Here is a 20866-nt window from a genome sequence, read left to right on the forward strand (position 1 = left end):
CCCGGTAGAGGGCGCTGTTCCTTGATGCTCGTCTATGAAAATGAGGTAATGATGCGTCTGTGTGGAGTGAATTTTGTCCCATTACTGTCGCAAACAAACAAACAAAAAAAAAAAAGAATTTCACAAACAAAATTAAAATAAAATCCAGACATTAAATTTAATAAAAAAAAATTTGAGAGTAACTGCTGTTTTCTCAGATTTTGCTTTAAAAAAAAATTTACTTTTTTTTTCTTGAAATTGTGTTTACAAATTTGGTTTTGCAGATCATCCTCTTCACTTCTTGCTTTTCACTCGCACATTGACCAATAAAAATGTCATTGCTAACGTCCAAGAAGACCAGTAGAAACGAGTCTTCTTTAATTTCTGGATTTTATATTTTTAATTTCCACTTACAAAACGCGTTCTTTGGTTGCAACAATAATGGAACTAATTCACTCCAGAGAGGCGGGCTTTCCTCTGGAGATAGCGAAGACGCATTTCTATTGGTCTGCACGGACGTTAGCAATGACGTTTTTATTGGTCAATGTGCGAGTCAAGAAAGAGAAGTGAAAAGAATGTGATCTGTAAAACGCAGTTTGAAAGAAATGCAATTCGAAAAACAGAAGAAACAAAACTATAAAAATTTAAAATATAACATCTGTAAAAATATTTAAAAAAAATTGAATTAATTAAATCTATTTTTGGAAAAAATATGATTTTAAAAAGTTACTCAAATCCCATTTTGATTAAGATTTTGATTCAGTTCAATTTTTGGATTGTATTTATTTCCATTTACAAAACGTGTTATTTGATTGCAACAATAATGGAGCAAAATTCACTCCATATATTTTAATCCACATTCAGAATGAGATGATTATTTCCACACCGTGCCACAAAGCGGTCCACCGGCTCTCTGGACACCGCTTCCAGTCCATCGACTGCAGAGTCCCTTTTTTAACGGAAAGAAGAATCGATGGAAGAAAAATGGAAGAAAAAAAATGAACGGATGTTTTAAAATAGTGACATGTAAACTAAGGGTGATGGTGAGTAAGACGATCAGATGGACGATAAAAAAGAATGAGCTGATTTGACATGGAAAAGTGTAGAGATGTATAAAAGTTTGGTAGGACATGTCTATGATGGTCAAATATCCGTTTATTGTGTATATTAACCCTAAAAAACAAACATTTTCTCCAGACCTACCCAAACCAGGAAGAAAAACTAAGATGCTCTTCTTCCCGATGATGCGGCCGGCCTGTAAAGTGTAGAAGGTGACGGAGCAACGAGAGGCAGATGTGAAACGTGGTTGTACTGTTTTAATATCAACAATCAACAGCTGGCTGGTACACGTCCAGACGAGACGACAGAAAACCTCGTGTACACCTCAGTTCAGCTCACACCTACAGACATCCAGTCCATGTACAGCATTTACAGCGCCGGCCCGGTTTCACGGCTGATTTGACCGGGCGGCCGGTTGGATCAGTATTTACATGAGCACTGAGAAGAGCTGGGAACGTTTCCAAAACAATACCGTTTGGTTTTAGAAAAAAAAAGAAAAAAAAATGCAGTTAGTAAAAGATTTTAACATTAAAGCAGACGTGTTTAAGTCGTCTCAATCCAGCACCACAGTGTAAAAAAAAAACATGATACTGGGACTGAGGAAAAAACAACCCAGCCTGATCAACCATGATGCTGGTCTGTGTCAGTACGCCAAGATGTGGCTGAGTCAGCGCATCTGATTGGATACAAAACATCAGAAATATTTAGCTGCCCATCCGAGGCTGGACTCGGCCACCGAGGACCAAACAGCAAAAAAAAAAAAAAAAAGAGAAGAAGAAGATGGAAATCCTCCATAAGGAATCGGGTTCCTCCGTAGGTGCTTCACGAGAACGGCACTTCTGTTTCGGTTCCTACAGACGTTCCTGGTTACGTCTGAAAGGCTTCTGCGGGTCTGACCCGATTCCCGGCACGAGGAACCGGAGAAGCGTCTCAGAGCAGCTGAAATATCTAGGATGACCGTGAAAGCAGTCCAGTTGCCTTTGATTTAAAAAGTACACATCATCATCTTTTACAGCTTAGAACCCCTAAAACAGAGATATGTGCGGCGGCTTAGTGAAACCCGGGCCTCACGCCGGCTACGGACCGGGTCACGGTTCTGATCTAGGCCCGGTTTGCCTACCAGCTGCAGAAAGGACCTTTCTGCTTCCCCTCAGACTAAAACCGGCAATGGTTTCATTTTTAGGGCTAAACTCTGTTTCCTCGTGTCTCTGTGTCGCCGTTTTGTCAAGCTAGCTAAGTTGGTGCGGTGCTTTTATTCTGAAATTCACCAGAACTTTACCCTATATAGTGTTTCCTGTTTGGCTCATAAAATATGCTGGGGCGTCCGGTCTATCGTCCTTCTATATTTGGCGGCACCGCACGGCCTCAGTAATCAGACGTGTGAGTAGACACGTAGATTTTTATTAATTTTTTTATTAACTGGGTTCCTTGCGGCGCCGGAACCGCACCGCAGTCAGTGTGACCCGGGCTAAAGGATGGGGAGCGAACATGTCGGCTAAAAAGATCACCAGAGTGGAGGAAAAGCGGACGTCTTGGTTCATATCCTGGCTACTACAGAGAATTTGAACAGGGAGTCAACAGCCGGACCGCTGAGGCTGTTTGAGAGCACCAGTTAAGAAAACGTTGACCTTAGCAGCAGTTTTTACTCACTTTTAATTGATAACTGCCCCTCCACATGTGTAGCTACGATAATTAGCTCTGCCTCCGTACCTGAGCCAAACAAAGAAGATGTTTAGCTGCCCTTCTGTTCGACGCACAGCGTGTGTAGCGTTAGCTTCCAGTGACTCTAGAGCCAGGCTATGTGGGAAAGCTAACTGCAGACAGACCTGTGGAGCGGGTGGCCACAGAATATTTTGTCTGACCAACGCAAGTAAAAAAAAATGTGAGACTTGAATAATTTCTGCTTGGCTCGCTGCGAAGTCTTCAGATGAGCGGTGCAGAGCGAAGATGCTGGTCAGAACTGGAGCAGAAACGACGTCCAGCTTAACGGCGCCTGGGTTCCTGTTAGAAATTATAGTTTTTAAAGCTCCTGCGTTCCCTCCCTCCTTCCTCACCGCATAAATCAACTCTGAACACGAGTAAAAAGGAAAAGCCGTGGAAGATGATGATACGTGCCCTCTAAACCTGGCATTGACAAACCAGGGTTTCATTCAAAAGTGCGTTTACATTTTAAAGTCCTGGCCTCGCTAGCTATGTACACAATGGCAGTTAAATACTGTTACGCTCTCGGATGCTTCAAGTATAAAGTTCTGTGACAGGAACGTTGCCGCTGCCAGGGGGGAAAACGTCTACCAGGAGAAATCAGACCTGAGGACGTGTCGGGATCTGAGGGAGAATAAAGATTAGAAAGCGATAAAGTGACTCTGACTCCATCATGTCTGTTTCTCTTTAGGGCCCCTAGTTTTACTTTTCACTGTAATTTAAGGATTCCTTCTAATTATCTGTAGTTTTGCTTTGGTTTAAAAAAAAAAAAAAAGGGTAATTTCTCCGGTTTGAGCTGGTTTTAAAAACTGAAACACGCCGACGGATCCAGAATAAAACCAAAAAAATATATATATTAAACTTCCAAAATAAAATAAAACAGTATAAATAAACACGGATGTTTTGGCTGCCTTTACGGTTGACTTGTGAATTAAAAACAGGTTCAAAATGATCTAAAGGTAAAAAAAAAGCCTCAAACATCACAGGATCTGCATCCTTCCACACAGACGCGCTCGTCTCCTCCATCCTGCCTCCGTCAGTCAAATCCTCCTCCCTCCAATCAGGGCGTCGCATTCAACTCGCTCATTAAGGATGGATCCTGATTGGTCGGGACGATGCTTCCTCTGGATCACTGAAGCACAAAGTTCATCCCGCCGTGCGGCAAAGAGGCAAAAACTTCTGACGAGAAAAGTACACTCAGTCTCGCCTTGTTGGCTAACGGAAACAACGACAACGTTTCGGCGGCCGGCGCGCTCGCCGCCTCCTTCAGACGACGCTGTCGTGCAGCAGCGGCTCGGAGTCCTCGCCGCTGGCGGAGGGCGGGGTCTCCTCGTCGCTGCCCGGGAGCGGCGTGTTGATGTGGACGCCGGCCAGCGAGGACATGGCCTCCTTGTTGTCCGGGTGGGGCTTGTCGCTGAGCGAGAGCTCGGAGGAGGAGGAGGAGGAGCAGGAGGTTTTTTCTGGGATGAAGAGGGCGACGAGGAAGGCGATCACCACGCTGCACGCCCCCAGCAGGAAGGGCGGGCCGGGAATGAGCGTCTGCTGGGAACAGAAGACGGGAGAAGACGTTTATGTCAGGGTTCAGGCTGCGCGATAAAATTTTTATTATAAACGGCTCAGAGGAAAAGGGATGAAGATCTTTCAAACCCTAAATAATTCACAGTTTTTAGTTCTCAGTTGTTTTTATTCATACATTGAAAGCTTTCTGGGGTCTTTTATGATTTCTCTTAAAAAATTATGAATTACCCAACATAATGGGTAAAATAAAAAAATAAATAAACTTACTTTTATCATTTTCTGAAGATTACCCAGAATCCCTTTTCAATGTATAACATACATATAGGTAAATTTACAACATAACAGTTTATAACAACTAGACTGTTTCAACATTTTCTAATTATATAATATTAACAACAATATAAACGGCTTTTAACCCGACTCGTATCTGCAGTCAACTTCTAACCAGCTATGAACCTCATATGGCAGAAATAATATCAATTCATTAATATTAAAGACAAACTTTACATAAAGTTTCAGACTTTTTTTTAGGAGTTTATTAATAGTTTCCATCAGACTACTGACTGCAGGTACAGACCAAACAGCAGGGGGCGCTGATGTCACATTTAGCAGGTCTGGAGTTTCTAAAGGAAAGGCTGTTATTGCCCTCCCCTGCAGTACCTTCATGCGCCCCCAGGTGGCGGTCCACTATCTCAGAGGAACTGGATTACTTTTAAGATTTTCTACGTTTCTATGGTCTGGGGCCATTTCTCCAGTTTTTTTAGCATCTGAACTTTGATCAGGTGCATCTTAAACTCTAGGATCAATGTTTGAGCTTTTTCTAAGAAGGTTTTTTTTTTTAGTAAGCCAGTATTTTTTTCTGGACGCAGCCTGAAGGCGGGTCTGCAGACGGTCGGGGTTTAGACCAGGCGTCTCAAACTTCTGTCCTCTGTGTCCTACAGAGTCCAGCTGAGGACCGGGTCGGATTTAAAGGAGGACAGGTCCTCAGCTGGACCTGAAAAAACCTTTGCTCTCAGACTGCAGGTCTGCTGGTGGTTCCTAGAGTCTCTAAAAGTAGAATGGGAGGCAGATCCTTTAGCTATCAGGCTCCTCTCCTGTGGAACCAACTCCCAGTTTTGGTCCGTGAGGCAGACACCCCGTCTACTTTTAAGACTAGGCTTAAAACTTTCCTTTGTGACAAAGCTTCTAGTCAGAGTGGCTCATGTTACCCTGAGCTACCTCTATAGTTATGCTGCTATAGGCTTAGGCTGCTGGAGGACATCAGGGTCTATTTCTCTCTGCTGAGTTCTCCTACTGCTCTCCAATCTGCATTGTTTGTTGTTATTTCAGCTTTTAACTTTTTGTTCTCTGTCATTTTTCTCTTCAGAGAAGGTACACCTGGTCTGGCGTTCTGTTAGCTGTGACATCATCTGGGGAGGCAGATCATCCTCTATTACCATCTAACATAGAAAGTACTGCTGGGTCAATGTGAGCTTCTGTGCTTTCTGTGTCTCTGCTCTGTCTTCTCTAACATAGAAAGTACTCCTGGGTCAATGTGAGCTTCTGTGCTTTCTGTGTCTCTGCTCTGTCTTCTCTAACATAGAAAGTACTCCTGGGTCAATGTGAGCTTCTGAGCTTTCTGTGTCTCTGCTCTGTCTTCTCTAAGCCCCAGTGGGTGGAGGCAGATGAGCGTTCACACTGAGCCTGGTTCTGGTTCTGCTGGAGGTTCTCCTCCCTGTTAAAGGGGAGTTTTCCTCTCCACTGTCGCTTCATGCATGCTCAGTATGAGGGATTGCTGCAAAGCCATCAACAATGCAGACGACTGTCCACTGTGGCTCTACGCTCTTTCAGGAGGAGTGAATGCTGCTTGGAGAGACTTTGATGCAATCAACTGGTTTTCTTATGTAGCAAATTTTTTGACCAATCTGTATAATATGATTGAACTTGACTTTGTAAAATGCCTTGAAATGACATGTTTCATGATTTGGCGCTATATAAATAAAATTGAATTGAATTGACAGCAGCTCAGACTGGAGTTTGAGAGCCGGGTTTAGACCGAAGGATCTCAGAAACATCAGCAGCAGAAAAACGTCTTCAGGTCTGAATGTTATTCGTCTCCTCTCTAAATAATCAGACGTTTAAACCACAGGTGTAACGTCAGGACCAGAGTCCGTGGGGCGTTTACCTCTGTGGGGCCGTGCAGAGGCAGCGGGTCGATGCTGTACTCCTCCTGAATGGGATCCATGGTGTTGAACTCCACGTTGAAGAGGAAGAAGATGAATCCGTAGAGAGCGGGACCCAGGCCGTTACAGAGCCCTCTGATGCCGGTGATCATCCCCTGGACGACTCCTGCAGACGGGACAAAGCCGCGTTGAAGCCCCGCTGACGCATTTACAGGCCGAGCCGACGACGGGCCAGACGTTCTCGCTCACCTTGTTTGTCAGAATCAGCCGACTGCGACACCAGAGCGGAGACTGCAGGGAAGGTGATGGAGGACATGGCTGCCACAGCGCCGGCCGCCCACATCATCCTGTGACAGAAAGCAGACACGGTGAATGTTTCAGCTCTGAAACTTCAGCTTCCCTGAACCTTTCTATCCCCACAGGCTGTTTTCTGTCTTTAGTTCTGTTCAGTGTGATTAAATGTGATATAATCAGACCATAAGAAGCTCTCATCTTCAGCCAGCGCTGATCCGCCTCCAGGAAAGGAAAATAAGACCTCCCACCGGGATTAAAACCGGCTCACATCATTTATGACACTTTAAAGTTAAAAAAAGTTACATCTCAGAGGCCCGTAATAATCTACAGATCTGGACTAAAGCCTTAAAGGTACATAGCCACATTATATGCTTAAAAAAGACCAGAAAGCGTCATGATAAAATAAAGTTATATACACCAAGCCTCCATCCTGACAATGTTTTATGGTCCTTTTTTGTAAATAAATAGCCCCAGCGTCAGGCGCGATTAGCAGATATAAACAGATGTGGCGCCATCTAGTGGCAGGATCGCAGAACTATCATCATGTTGGTACGTTCAGATTGTATTTAGAGACAATTTCCAGGCTTTTCATCTTGGAATCATATTTTTTTCACTGAATCTTGGACCTTTCTTCATCATTTCACTGAGAGATGCTAATAGCCGTTAGCCGCTTCCTTGTTTTAGGCCCTGCTGCACATGCTCAGTACGTAATTCCTCTGTTATTAAAAATAAACTCTAAAGGCTTTAATTACTAACAAACTGAGCAAAAACAAAGCATAGAAGACCAAAACAACTACTAATACGCCAGCAGGACGTGATAATCTTTCATAAAAACGTTATTTATTTATACTGACGTATAAATAAATAAACTAAAATAAGGCAGCTATGCACCTTTAAACAATAACCATCGTTCAGCAGCAGCATCTCTGCTCCAAACCTCAAAACAGTGAATAATCAACAATAACCTGCATCTCAACATAAACACTGGAAAATATCTGTTTGCAAATAAAGTGATTTATTTGCAAACAATGATATTTCCTGACATTTCCTGATATTATTTGTTTTTAAAAAGATCCAGAAGATTTTTTTTTTTTTTAGGACTGGTGATAAAATGTCCAACCAGCTTAAACGTCTTTGGATCCACCTTCTCATAACATCTTAGAAAGAACCACAAAAGTCTGAGTTTTCCTGCTCCTTTCCTCACCAGAAGGCTGTTTCTCATATCTGACTTAAATCGGTTCTGTAAAGCCGTTCTGACGGATCCGTGAGGTTCTCCTCGGTCATCTTTAGGACAAACTGTGAGCAGGAGAACCTTCAGCTATGACTGATGCGCCTGGAGTCTTACCATGGCTCTGATCCAAAGCCGTACCAGGCCAGTTGAAGGATCTGGAAACCCAGACCCAGCAGAACCGTGTTCTTGTTCCCCAGATATCTCATCAGCAGCGTGAGGAAGAGAGTCTGCAGGAACACAGGCGGAGCCGTTAATTAAGGGTTTAAACAGAAACAACAGAGTCAGGACTGCAGAGCGCTGGTACCTGCGCCACGATGGACAGGATGCCCACCACCCCGATGAAAACCGCGATGGTGGTGGAGGAGAAGTTCTGGACCTGAAGGGAAACAGTGACCAGAACATTTTAATATAAACGGTCCTGCTGGGAGAGTCTCTCCGCAGCATGATGCTGCCTCCACCATGCATCACCACAGCAACATAATTAGTGCAATAAGTTTGATTTGTGTTGCTTTATCAGAAAAGTTTGATGTAACCTGGCAGCACGTGTCTCTGCTAATTACTGAACTCAAATAAACCCGTTTAGAGTTTACCGTCTGACGTTCTGTTAGCTGTGACATCATCAGGGGAGGCAGATCATCCTCTATTACCATCTAACATAGAAAGTACTCCTGGGTCAATGTGAGCTTCTGAGCTTTCTGTGTCTCTGCTCTGTCTTCTCTAACATAGAAAGTACTCCTGGGTCAATGTGAGCTTCTGAGCTTTCTGTGTCTCTGCTCTGTCTTCTCTAACATAGAAAGTACTCCTGGGTCAATGTGAGCTTCTGTGCTTTTTGTGTCTCTGCTCTGTCTTCTCTAACATAGAAAGTACTCCTGGGTCAATGTGAGCTTCTGAGCTTTCTGTGTCTCTGCTCTGTCTTCTCTAAGCCCCAGTGGGTGGAGGCAGATGAGCGTTCACACTGAGCCTGGTTCTGGTTCTGCTGGAGGTTCTCCTCCCTGTTAAAGGGGAGTTTTCCTCTCCACTGTCGCTTCATGCATGCTCAGTATGAGGGATTGCTGCAAAGCCATCAACAATGCAGACGACTGTCCACTGTGGCTCTACGCTCTTTCAGGAGGAGTGAATGCTGCTTGGAGAGACTTGATGCAACCTGCTGGGTTTCCTTAGAGAGGAAACTTTCTCACCAACCTGGAGGATCTGATGGAGTCTGACTTTGGACAGAGCCTTGAGATGATGTGATGTTAATTTGAGCTATAGAAATAAAACTGAACAGAGTATTTTAGTTGTTCATACGCTCACAGCAGCGCTGGGCTCACCTGTCTCAGGTAGAGGAAGAAGCTGGAATACTGTCCGGCCTCCGGCAGGTAAGACAGGAAGACGGTGATGCAGATCAGCAGGACGGTGGGGTCCTGACCCACCTTCCTCAGAGACTGAGAGAGAGACAGGAGAGAGGGGCATCATCATCATCATCATCATCATCATCATCATCATCATTAAAGCAGGTCAGACGCGTCTACAATCGTCTCTTTCTAGGCTCCAGAGCACACACTGCAAAAATTAAACTAAAAATAAGTAAAATTTTCTTGAAATTAGTGTATTTGTCCTTGATTTAAGCAGGTAAATAAGATGGTTTGCCAATGGAATGAGATATTTTGCACTTAAAATAGGAACAACTCATCTCTATAATCTTATTTCAGGTGCAGTATATCTAATTATCTTAGTTTAGGGGTCAAAACACTCACTCCATTGGCAGATAATCTTATTTAGCTGCTCAATTCAAGGAAAAATGCACTAATTTAAAGAAAATGTGACTTATTTTTAGCCCCGTTTTTGCAGTACAGCAGCGTTGAAAAGGGAAGTCATGCACTGAGCTATATAATACACTGGAGTGCTGATTTTGCCGAAAAACTGAAGTCACTGGCCGCCATCTTGCTACTCCCTACTCTCACAGAATCCCACAGGATTTGGTTGCAACAACAAGCAGTTTTCTGGCTGAGTGAAAACGTTTCACAGGTAATTCTACAGTCAGTGGATGAACTAACACTATCAACTACTAGGAAATTAGGTGCTGAAATATTTTACATGGTATTCATATTAAATATATATATATGTATATATAAGTAGGTGTATATGTATATATGTATACACATATGTAAATATATGTTTTTGTATATTGTTATTTATATATTTATAAATGTTAAACATATATATTTAAATTAATAAAATGCAAAATATTTCAGCACATGACTTTCTCAGCACTTGATAGTTTTAGAACATAAAATAAAAGTATATGGCATTTGACATTTTAAAAGTTTTAAGCCCCCCCCTGAACATGAGAAAATCCTTGTTATTCGATGCTGTAGCGCACATATTCCCTAGTTACTGGGGGGAAATAGGGAGTACCAATATGGCGGCTGGTGGCTTCAAAGCGACTCGTTCTAACAGACGGTGATTAGCACTCCAGTGTGTTATAGAGCTCAGTGAAGTGATGTGACTCGTTAAACTCTGGACAGAAGGTTGTGGGTTACTGACAGCGAACGGGTCGGCCTGCTCCCAGGAGAAGGGCGTCCCCCACGTGTTCAGCCTCATCTTGTCCGGCAGCGACTCGGGGACGGCCAGCAGGATGAAGCAGATGTCGGCCAGCGAGATGAGCGTGGCGAGCAGCACCACCAGGTTGTCGCCGTACCAGGCCGACAGGTAGGCGCCGATGGCGGGGCTCGTCACCAGGCTGGCGGCGAACGTGGCGGAGACCTGGAGACGAGGGAGCAGAGGTTGGTGACGCTGCGGCGGCCCGGTCCGGGTCGGGAAGAACCGGCTCGGGGGTTCTTACCAGGCCGTAGGCGGTGCTGCGCTCCCGTTCGTCCGTCACATCGGCGACGTAGGCGAAGATGACTGAGAAGGTGACGGAGAAAGCGCCGGACATGGAGATCATGGCGAAGTACCACCTGGAGGAGGAACAGCACAGATAAAGGCTCTAAATCTGGTTTTTCTTCCTAAACCACATAAATACTAATTAGTTCCTTAGTGAGAATCTGATTAAATCTGATAACAGTTTTGCCAAAGTAACAAAGTTCTCAGAGAGGAACCTGGAGGTTTTGGGTCAAAACAGGAACAAACCACCAGAACGTTGTAAAAAGTTTCCTATTCTCTGCATGAATTCCTGCTAGGGCTGAACAATTAATCGCATTTTCAATATAATCGCGATTTAAAAAAAACCCAATTTCCAAATCGCAGAGGTCTGCAATTTTTGGCTATGTAACAATTAATGAATCAGACGCATCCTTTAGGTGTTGGTAAAATGTTTAAAGTGGGTTTGCCTCCACATGGAAGGGAAGACTGTTGCAGCAGTGAGATAATCTAATTTTATTACTTGTTTTAGAGTATACTTAGCATTAAGTACAGGTCAATCAGTTTAATACATAGACTTGCTTGTTGGTTGCACTTTATGTTCAACAAGGATTGATGTCCAATTAAATTAAAAGCTGTTCTCTTGAATAATATTCTGATTAGTAGAAACATTAAAAGTTCATATTTAAAATAGTCCTTGTTTACAAACGTCTTTATTTAGAGGCCATTTTTGTTGCTTGTGGTTAACACAGAGAAGAGTCAAAATTGCAATTTTGGTTGAAATATATTGTAAGCAGAACGCAATCATTTCTGCTCTGAGTTTAGATGCTGTGGGTCTTTAAGCAACAAATCTGCACAGCGAGGAAATAAAATTATTTGTTGTTTGTATATGTTTAAAAAGACATGATAAATTAAACTGGGGGGGAAAAAAAAAATCGCATTAAATCGCAATATATATAAAAAAAAAAAAAAAAATCGCAATTAGATTATTTTCCAAAATCGTTCAGCCCTAATTCCTGCATCCATGCGGCGTGGCGCATGTTGGCTTCAGGAAACCTCTGCCACATTTTTTCCTTCCACTCAACTTTCCATGGGCCGGCTGGATCCAGCCCTCTGGGAAGCAGCAGTTTAGGGCGTGGCACCACCAGTTTCCAATATTTACCTTTTCACAATGTTCTGGTTTCCTGAGACGCTGAAATGTGTTTTTTTGGGGGAAATTTTAAATCATCTCTAAATATTAATCGTCAAAATCACAAATATTTCACTCTGTGTGATGAATCTATAGAATATATGAACAAATATTCAATATTATTCTAATTTTCCACAAGAACAACGTTCAACTTCTTTAATGACCTGCAAGAAACCTTGATGGTTCTTTGACCATTTTAGGAGAATAAGCAGAAAGTTCCAGAAAACCTGAAAGTTCTTTAGAAAACCCTCCTGGAAGCGTTTTAATCTGGAGGTTCTGCAAACAGAAAGCAGCCCGAAGTTCTGCAACGGTTCTGGAAACTTAACTTTTAAGCTCCATGAAGGTGCATAGAAGAAGCTGTGAAAAAGTAACCAGCAGGTTTAGAGTAACTATGCATGTACTGTAACTTTATCCGTATTCCTGACACAATGATCAGAACCAGACTGCTGCTACCAGACTGATAAAACTATCAGAGTCCAATAAGCGTTCCTGTCTCTGTGATTAAGGAGCCAATTAACGGCGTTCCTTAACGAGTTCCTGTCTAGACGTGGTGCCGCTAATCTGCCACGGAGTCCCAGAACCAGCAAGAACTTTCTGCTTTCTATCCAACCCGGTTCCTGAATGACAGGAAACAAATTTCCTCAGGTTCCAGATTACTGCAGATTACATCCAGACCTACCAGGGGCTGAGCCTCATCAGGGGGATGGGAGCGCAGGTGAAGAAGACCGTGATGAGGAGGAACGACCTTCGTCCCCAAACGTCTGACAGCGCTCCGATCAGAGGAGCAGACATGAACGACAGCAAGCCCTGAACGAGAGAAAGGGGAACGCCATCAGTTTATGGAGGGAATCTTCTGCCAATATTGTTGCAAAGAACACCTTTTGTAAATGGAAATGTGAAGAAAATTAAACTTCTTCATCAAGAAAAAAGGTTTTGAGAGTAACTGCAGTTTTCTCAGATTTTATTTTATTCTATAAAAATTTTTTTTTTCATATTTAATTAAAATAAAATCTTTCTTTTTTTTTTACAGATTTTATATTTTGAATTTTATCTTTTTTCATATTTCTCTTTTTCAGATAGAGTTTTATGAATTGCATTTTCTTCAAATTGAGTTTTAGGAATCACATTCTCTTCACTTCTGGGGGCGGGCTTTCCTCTGGAGTGACGGGCAAAGACGCATTTCTATTGGTCAGCAGAGAGGTTAGGAACGTTTTTTATTGGTCAATGTGCATCAAGAGCGAAAAATGAAGAGAATGTGATCTGTAAAACGTAATTTGAAGAGAAGGCAATTCAGAAAACTCAATATGAAAAAGAGAAATTTGTAAAAAAAAAACAAAAAAACAAATCTGAAAATATAAAATGTAAAAAGAAATTTAGAAAAAACAAAATCTGTGAAAATAAAATATAAAAAAGAAAACATTTAATTTTTTAATTTAAAAAGAAATGTGAAAAAAATCCAATCTGAAAAAAATATATATTTTGAAAATACTAAATCTGAGAAAATAAAATCTGAAAAAAGAAAACATTTAATTTTTTTAATTTTTAAAAAAAAATCCAATCTGAAAGAAATAATTTTTATTTTATTTTGAAAAACTAAATCTGAGAAAATAAAATCTGAAGAAAGCATTTAATATTTTTATTTTTTTTAAAAAGGTGAAAAAAATACGATCTGAAAAAAATAATTTTTATTTTATTTTGAAAAAACTAAATGTGAGAAACGAAAATCTGGAAAAAAAACATTTATTCTTTTTAATTTTGAAAAAAAGAAAATCTGCGAAAACACCAACGTTACTCTCAAACCCGTTTTTTGATTTACAAATTTTGCAAAGTTTAATTTCTGTATAGCATTTTTTTCTAATTTCCATTTACAAAAACGAGTTCTTTGCCTGGAAAAACACTGGAACAAAATTCCCTCCAGAAGAGATCAGCTTTAATCTTACCTTCACACCCTGGATGAGTCCGTTCATCAGGAACGTGTGCTGAGGAAATGTTTCATGCAAAACCTACAAAAAAACACAAATATTACACAAAAACAAATAAAAGTGGACGTTTAGAAGAGAAACAAGCGCAGATCCCAGGCAGAGGGTGTTTCTAGTAACTTACGGTGAGCATCGGCGTGGTCAGCAAGCCCCAGGCGAAGAACTCCAGGAAAATGACCACCACTGCGTGATAGACGCTGGGCCGGCCGATGCCCTGCTGGGGCTGGAAAATACAAAAACAAAGAAAAGACATTTTATTTTAGCCACATTAAAAAAATTTTATGGCCTGACAGTTCGAGAAGGAAGGGGAACTCCGTAGAGATCGCATCCCTAGAATGACGACTTTAAAAGCGTTTATGTTGGTTATCCAAGCTAATCTGTGGCCAGATCTGTTCCTGTCGGACCGCATCGATACAGAACCACGCAGGTAGGAAATTAATCCGTAAATCAGTTTAAAATAACTGGAGATGCAGTTTGACCCATAAGGACTTTAGCCTGAACTGGTTTCATAGAGCAGAACCTTTGATTTATCCAAGCTAACGTTAGCATAGCCACGTTAGCATAGCCACGTTATGCTAGCGCTAGCTTGGATACGACCTCCAAGAAAAACAGACTTTACGACGCGTGATGCTACTTATTCAGTGTGTTTAGAAAATAACTGGATGATAATTCATTTACTTTTATTTCCTGACCTTTTCTCAACGTCTGGAAATAAAATAAAACCAACAACACGAGGAAACGGCTAACCTTAAATCACAACAGGGTCCTTGACCACGACAACAGGTCCTGTTATGTTGTTTTACTGGTGTGAAGTATTTTATAATTATTTCATATATCATAGGTATTTATGAGTCTTTTTCCCCTCCAAAAGGACCCAATATGTATAAGTCGATACCCATTTAAGTTTATTTTTTTTAAATTGATTAGAGATCAGTGAGATAATTTCAGTTTATCAATTGAATTCGAGTTTATTAGATTAATACTTAATTACCAGAAACATTCAAGAGTTTTATCATTGCATCAAGTACCAGTAAAACTGTTTAATATGTAGCTTTGTCTGTTAGCTGCAGTCTGACGCTAAAATGAACAATAAAAATGTTCAGATTAATTAAAAAGCTGCTCAATGTCTGGTTTTTGTCTATAAACATGAATTTCTATAAGACATATTTGTTGCTTGTAATTAATGCAAAGAAAGTCTAAATAAAATCAAACATTAATTTTATGGTAACATGGCGCAGCCCCAACCCGACTGAAGGTCGTGGCTTTGAGAACCCAACAGAACCCCATCAGCTGGAAAAAAGCCAGTTTGAGTCTCGTTAAGGTTCTGGGTTTATAGAACCGGACCGACCCGCTGAGCGAGCCCTTATGGGTCAGACGGCATCAACGTTTGAAGCTCGCTGTGATTTTAATCACGACTGGAAACACCAAACAAGCGGAGAAGCAATCCCCGGAGTTCCTCTTTAACTTCTCGGGTTAGATCCGTTCCATCGCAGCTTCCAGAACCCGTCTGGTCTCAAAGATCCATTTCTTCCAGGCAGCACTTTGTTTCTTGTCTGATTTATTTTTATTTAATCTACTTATACAGACATAAAAGTAACGTTTCCGGTGGTGAAGCTGGCTGTCCCGTGTTGTGAGTGACTCGACTAGCTCCAGTGTTTGTCTCCACCTACCTGGTAGCCATCTTATTTAGAGAATTACGCGAGCCATCGGCACATGGAGGCCGCCACTAAAGCAACAAAAGCCCCCAGATAAAGGCCACAACTGGAGCAGAAACCAGTCTTCTTGGCGCTCAAACGAACCAGAGACTTTGCATCCCTGTAAACAAATAGAAACATGATGATCCGTGCTCAGACAAACCAGCAGAACCTGGACTTCCTGGTCACTAACAAAGAGCCGGTGGCCGCCCGGCTCAGACGGGTTGATTTATGCTGCCAGAAACAAACACAGATCTCAGTAGGAAGCTGATCTAAGCGTTAATAAATTAACCTTTGTCATTTTATTCTTCACATTTTATTGTGCTCATAACGTATGAAAGCATTTTCCTGATGCCAGAGGAGAACTGGAGCACCGGCCTGCTGACACACAACGCACAGAGGAGGAGGAGGTGCTCTGCTCTCCTCTGGCCTCGGCTCTAGTTTAAGCATTGTTGCTTTCTTTACGACAAACAGGATGAAATCAGATTCCTGTTACCGTCTGAAAAACTGGAACGTCTCGTAACTGTGGAGAGAAAATTATCTGAGATTTTACAGACGAGTCTTGAACTGTTTTATGCCAAAATGTCACCAGACCAATAAAAATTTACTTTGTGATCCAAAGCGCTGTGGCCAGAGAGGACGACTGCTGACAAAACCATATTAACAGAAATGGAAAGTTTAGTGGAAGAAAAAAGGGAAAAAAATCTTCTAGTTTTCTTTAGAACTTGTTAACCACCAGGTAGGTGACGAGCTTTCAGCACTTTGTTGACTCTTTCAGGTTTCTGGCTTACTTTAAAAGTGAAAGGAGAACTTTTCCGCAGAACATGCAGTGAAGTTAGAATTTAAAAAATGACCAGTTGTTGGTGGAGGCAGATGAGCGTTCACACTGAGCCTGGTTCTGGTTCTGCTGGAGGTTCTCCTCCCTGTTAAAGGGGAGTTTTCCTCTCCACTGTCGCTTCATGCATGCTCAGTATGAGGGATTGCTGCAAAGCCATCAACAATGCAGACGACTGTCCACTGTGGCTCTACGCTCTTTCAGGAGGAGTGAATGCTGCTTGGAGAGACTTGATGCAACCTGCTGGGTTTCCTTAGAGAGGAAACTTTCTCACCTACCTGGAGGATCTGATGGAGTCTGACTTTGGAAAGAGCCTTGAGATGATGTGGTAATAATTGGAGCTATATAAATAAAATTTAATTGAATTGGATGCAACCTGCTGGGTTTCCTGTAGGGTTTTCCTGATACAAAGAAACATACTCAATCATTTTCGGTACCACAGCAACATTTTAAAGGCACAGGTTTATCCATATCAGTGCTAAAAGTAGAAATAGAAGATGACCCCCACAGTATGATGCTGCCACCACCATGCTTCCATCTGCAGCACACAGCGGATCGTCTCAGTAAAAGCACCTTTCCTCACGTTGGTGGCAAACTGAAAACTGGATTCTCACGACTTTCTTTCAACCAGGACAATACGGACCAAAAATAACATCCCAATATTTTTAGGCTGAATGTCGATAAACGATATTTAAATCGATATGATTTTCTTTTCATTAAGTAATTATAAAAAGCCGTCTCTGAATCTGAAGCTGGATCCCAAAGGCACAGTTTGAACAAAAGGCTGTAGAAAAATATGATTAACGGCAGAAAAATAGCCTGCTGGAATACATAAAATAGAATTATAGAACAACATAGACCATCTTGATATTAACAGTATAGTCACATCTTTTATCCCTTTTTTTTTAAATCTCCATATATTGCCCTGCCCTACTTTCAACTATAGCTTCTGCCAAAAGTCAGATTTTTACTCCACTAGACTGATAGCTGTCCTCTTAACAAATGGTCCCACCTGAGCTGTGGACCTCTGCAGCTCCCCCAAAGCTCTCTGATGAATGCTCTCCTGGTCCAGCCTGTCAGTCCAGGTGGACGTCAATGTCCTGGTAGGTCTGCAGGTGGTCCATCCTCTCTGCAGGTCCACATGATGATCAGAACTCTGGGAGGTTCTGTAGAACCTGACCCAGAAGCTCCTCCCTGACCCGTCTGCTGAGTTCTTTAGTCTCCATGATGCTGGATGTTCTCTACAGAACCCCTGAGGCCTTCATAGAACAGCTGCACGGAGGTCCAGCAGCGCCGCAACTTCTGGATTTTATTTAGGACTCTCAGAGTAAACAAGGCTCAAAGGTTTCAAAACATTCCTTCTTGAATATCATCCGCCGCTTTCTGTTGGTCTGGAGCAAAAAATCATAAAATAAAACCTGCAGCCTACCCTCTATACACCTTTTATTTGGTATTTAATTTAGATTACTGATGCTTTGTTGCTGTATTGTTATTTGTTTTAATTTATTACAATGTCCTTGAGTGCTTTTGAAATAAAATGCATCATCATTAATTATTATTATTATTATTATTAATATTATTATTATTATTATTATTATTATTATAGTCTGAAGGAGGCTTCATCAGTAACGTTACTAAAACACGACCAGAGTAAAACCATGAGATTAAATCCGTTTTTTTTAATTATTATTATTTATTTCCTCAGACATGTTCCGAGTGGACCGCACCGAGCGGTTCGGTTCGGTTCTGCGTGTTAAAATGGAGGCTGGCGGAGCGCCGGATCCGCAGCCAGCGTCTCCTCCGCCCTCCCCGGGGAGGCGGAGGAGGGGGGGGGGCGTTATGTAACACTTAACGGATCCGTCCGGACCGCATCAGCACCGCCGTTAAGAGCCCAGCCTGCGTCTGGCTCCCCGTTATTACCGCTCCTCCACCACCGAAACCGACCAGAACCGAACCGAACACGGCCATTTTGGACCAGAACCGCTCTGTTCGGGATCAGGACGATTTATTTTCCTCCCTAGAACCGAATAAAAAAAAAAAAAAAAAAAAAAAAAAAAACGACCAGCTTTAATTTAACACGATCCCGTTATAACGCAATTAAACCGTGATTTAACCTTTTTTTTTTAAAAATGGCGTCACTTTATTTAACGGCAAGATCTGAGATTTCTGAGATTTTTTCAGCCGTTAATTCGGTGTTACGTCACAGGCTGCAAGGTTTAACGAATCGTGTCCACACGGGAACATCGCTTCTACTGAGGTACATTTAATAAATAAATAAATAAATAAGAACAGATCTCCATAAAAACGGGTTTTCAGCACCGAATCTTTCCGTTTCCGAGGCAAACATGGCGGGCCGGCCACTCACCGCCGCGCCGTCCTTCATGATGATCTTCTTGACCAGCACCACCCGGCCGGGCGCCGCCGGAGGCTCCGCCGCCATCTCCTCACACCTGCCGCGGGTCATGAAGCATCCTTGCCGCGTGGATATCCGCGGTTCTCCGGCTGCTTCCAGGATTCCTTTGTGTTTTAGCCCCGAAGAGGCCGGACCGAGCTGCCTGCTGGAAAAAAGCCGCCGAACTGTCAGATTTGTTGGGTTTTATTTCACCGCTCTGTCTCACAGAAGACGTCCAGCTCAGTCAGACAGTCCGCAGTACTGGTGGTGATGACGCTCGGTGACGTAGTCAAGTTACACCGAACCACATCAACACTTCCGGTCACTTTACAAAATAAGAGCCGGTTGGTAAAATATTAGTAGTGTTTGAAATGTTACCACACAATCAACATTTAGTTATCTTTTTTTAAAGAAATTATTTTTAACCTCACTTCTGAAATGCCGATCCTTTAAATACCAGTGTTAGTGGTGGAAGTCTGTTGATAATAATAACAATAATACATTGGATTTGTAAGGCACTTTATATTTATACAAATCCCAAAGTGCTACATAGTAAAACAGGTAAGCGCTAAATAAAAACACATGGAGAGCATGAAAAAAAAGATGAAATAAACAAAGACGATATGTAAAAGGGCAAGAGTTCAATGTTGAGGTTTTAGGGGTTCGGTTGTCTTTATTTAATCTTTTCGTTGTTTTTGTTTCCCTGTTTACTTGAAAAACATGAACGTTAAGTTTGTTTTAATATCGTCTCAAAAATGCAAATTAGACGTTTATTGGGGTCAATCAGGTCTGCTCAAGTAAAAATGAGCAATTAACTCTTTCTGGTCGATTTTTATTTCTTGCTCAAAGATAATAAAATAATAATGAAATAATAATGAAAGAACATAAACGGCCCCACTTGTGTCTCTTGGACACATAAAAACTCTTTTAAAAATAGCTATAAAGTCTTTTAAAGGCCATTTTAATTTCAGTCCTCGCCTTACGTAACAAGTCCTTTTGCTTGAAGTTTTTTAAATATTTACCCCCTTAAAATGCCAGTTTTAGCTATTAAGGTCCCTTTTATGAGAAACCCTTTTTAATTTTTTATATCAGTTAGTACAAATATTTTTAAACTAAATATATAGATATGTTCTCCCTTCTCATTTCTTAAAGGATGTAGAATAGCTTTGTTTTGTTCCTGCAACTACAAGGTTTTCATTTCTTCATCAGTGGAGCAGTTTTTTTTTATAATAATATATCTCAGCAGAACCTGACAATAAATGCAAAAAGTATTCAGTTTAAAGTAAATAAGTTATTTTATTTATGATTTACAAAGTGAACAGATCTGCAGAATTCACTTTTAGAATTTTATTTAGATTAAACCATTAATAGTTCATACTCAAATTTCATTATTTTTTCGTAAAACTTTAACAAAAATCCGATGGATGGATGGATGGATGGATGGATGGATGGATGGATGGATGGATGGATGGATGGATGGATGGATGGATGGATGCACCATTTCCATACACATCCACACCAGTATAGATTGTTAAATGTGTCATTTCAAAACTTTTCCAGACTGTGCAGGATGCCTGGATGACGCACATTCAGGCTCTTTTATTTTGAAATGCTTTCCCCCCTCTCCGGGTGAATTTCTGGACACGGTCCGCCTCGGTTCTGTTTTTAATTGATTTTATTTCTTCATTTCGTTTTCTATTTAAGCTCAGGGTCAGTTTGAGGATCCTCCATCTGACGTCGCTGTCAGAAATACACACGTTTCACCCTAAAGGTTCGTTTAAGCATCAGAGCATCAGGAGCGCGTTTTAACAACACGTGATGTAACACATTCTTGCACGAGACCGGAAACAGAAAATACCTGTCTTCGTAATAAAGCGGCATCACATCAAAAGCAGATGGAATGGGCGTCTTTCTTTGACATTTTCCGCATAATAACATCATTAAATGTAATATCTAATAACTTTAGCGCGTTTTATTGCCGTTTTTCCACGT

The 20866-nt window shown here is 41.5% G+C and overlaps 1 protein-coding gene across 2 annotated transcripts; it reads right to left on the reverse strand.

Annotated features, from left to right (window-relative positions):
* Window positions 1–3423: 3423 nt before the first annotated feature.
* Window positions 3424–19149, reverse strand: mfsd14ba (major facilitator superfamily domain containing 14Ba). Of its 2 annotated transcripts, none has more exons than XM_036139966.1 (12): window positions 18848–19149; window positions 14078–14176; window positions 13915–13977; window positions 12654–12781; window positions 10769–10883; window positions 10471–10689; window positions 9255–9368; window positions 8249–8320; window positions 8059–8171; window positions 6669–6766; window positions 6422–6585; window positions 3424–4278 (listed from the first exon to the last, which is right to left on the reverse strand). In XM_036139966.1, the coding sequence occupies exons 1-12, from the start codon at window positions 18944–18946 to the stop codon at window positions 4006–4008; spliced, it is 1557 nt and encodes a 518-aa protein (XP_035995859.1). In that variant the 5' UTR covers window positions 18947–19149; the 3' UTR covers window positions 3424–4005. The 2 variants fall into 2 exon arrangements, with proteins under 2 accessions (XP_035995859.1, XP_035995858.1); XM_036139965.1 differs by having other exon boundaries at window positions 3424–4281.
* Window positions 19150–20866: the final 1717 nt, after the last annotated feature.

This window comes from Fundulus heteroclitus, chromosome 8 (assembly GCF_011125445.2).
Source record: "Fundulus heteroclitus isolate FHET01 chromosome 8, MU-UCD_Fhet_4.1, whole genome shotgun sequence".
Taxonomy (NCBI): domain Eukaryota; kingdom Metazoa; phylum Chordata; class Actinopteri; order Cyprinodontiformes; family Fundulidae; genus Fundulus; species Fundulus heteroclitus.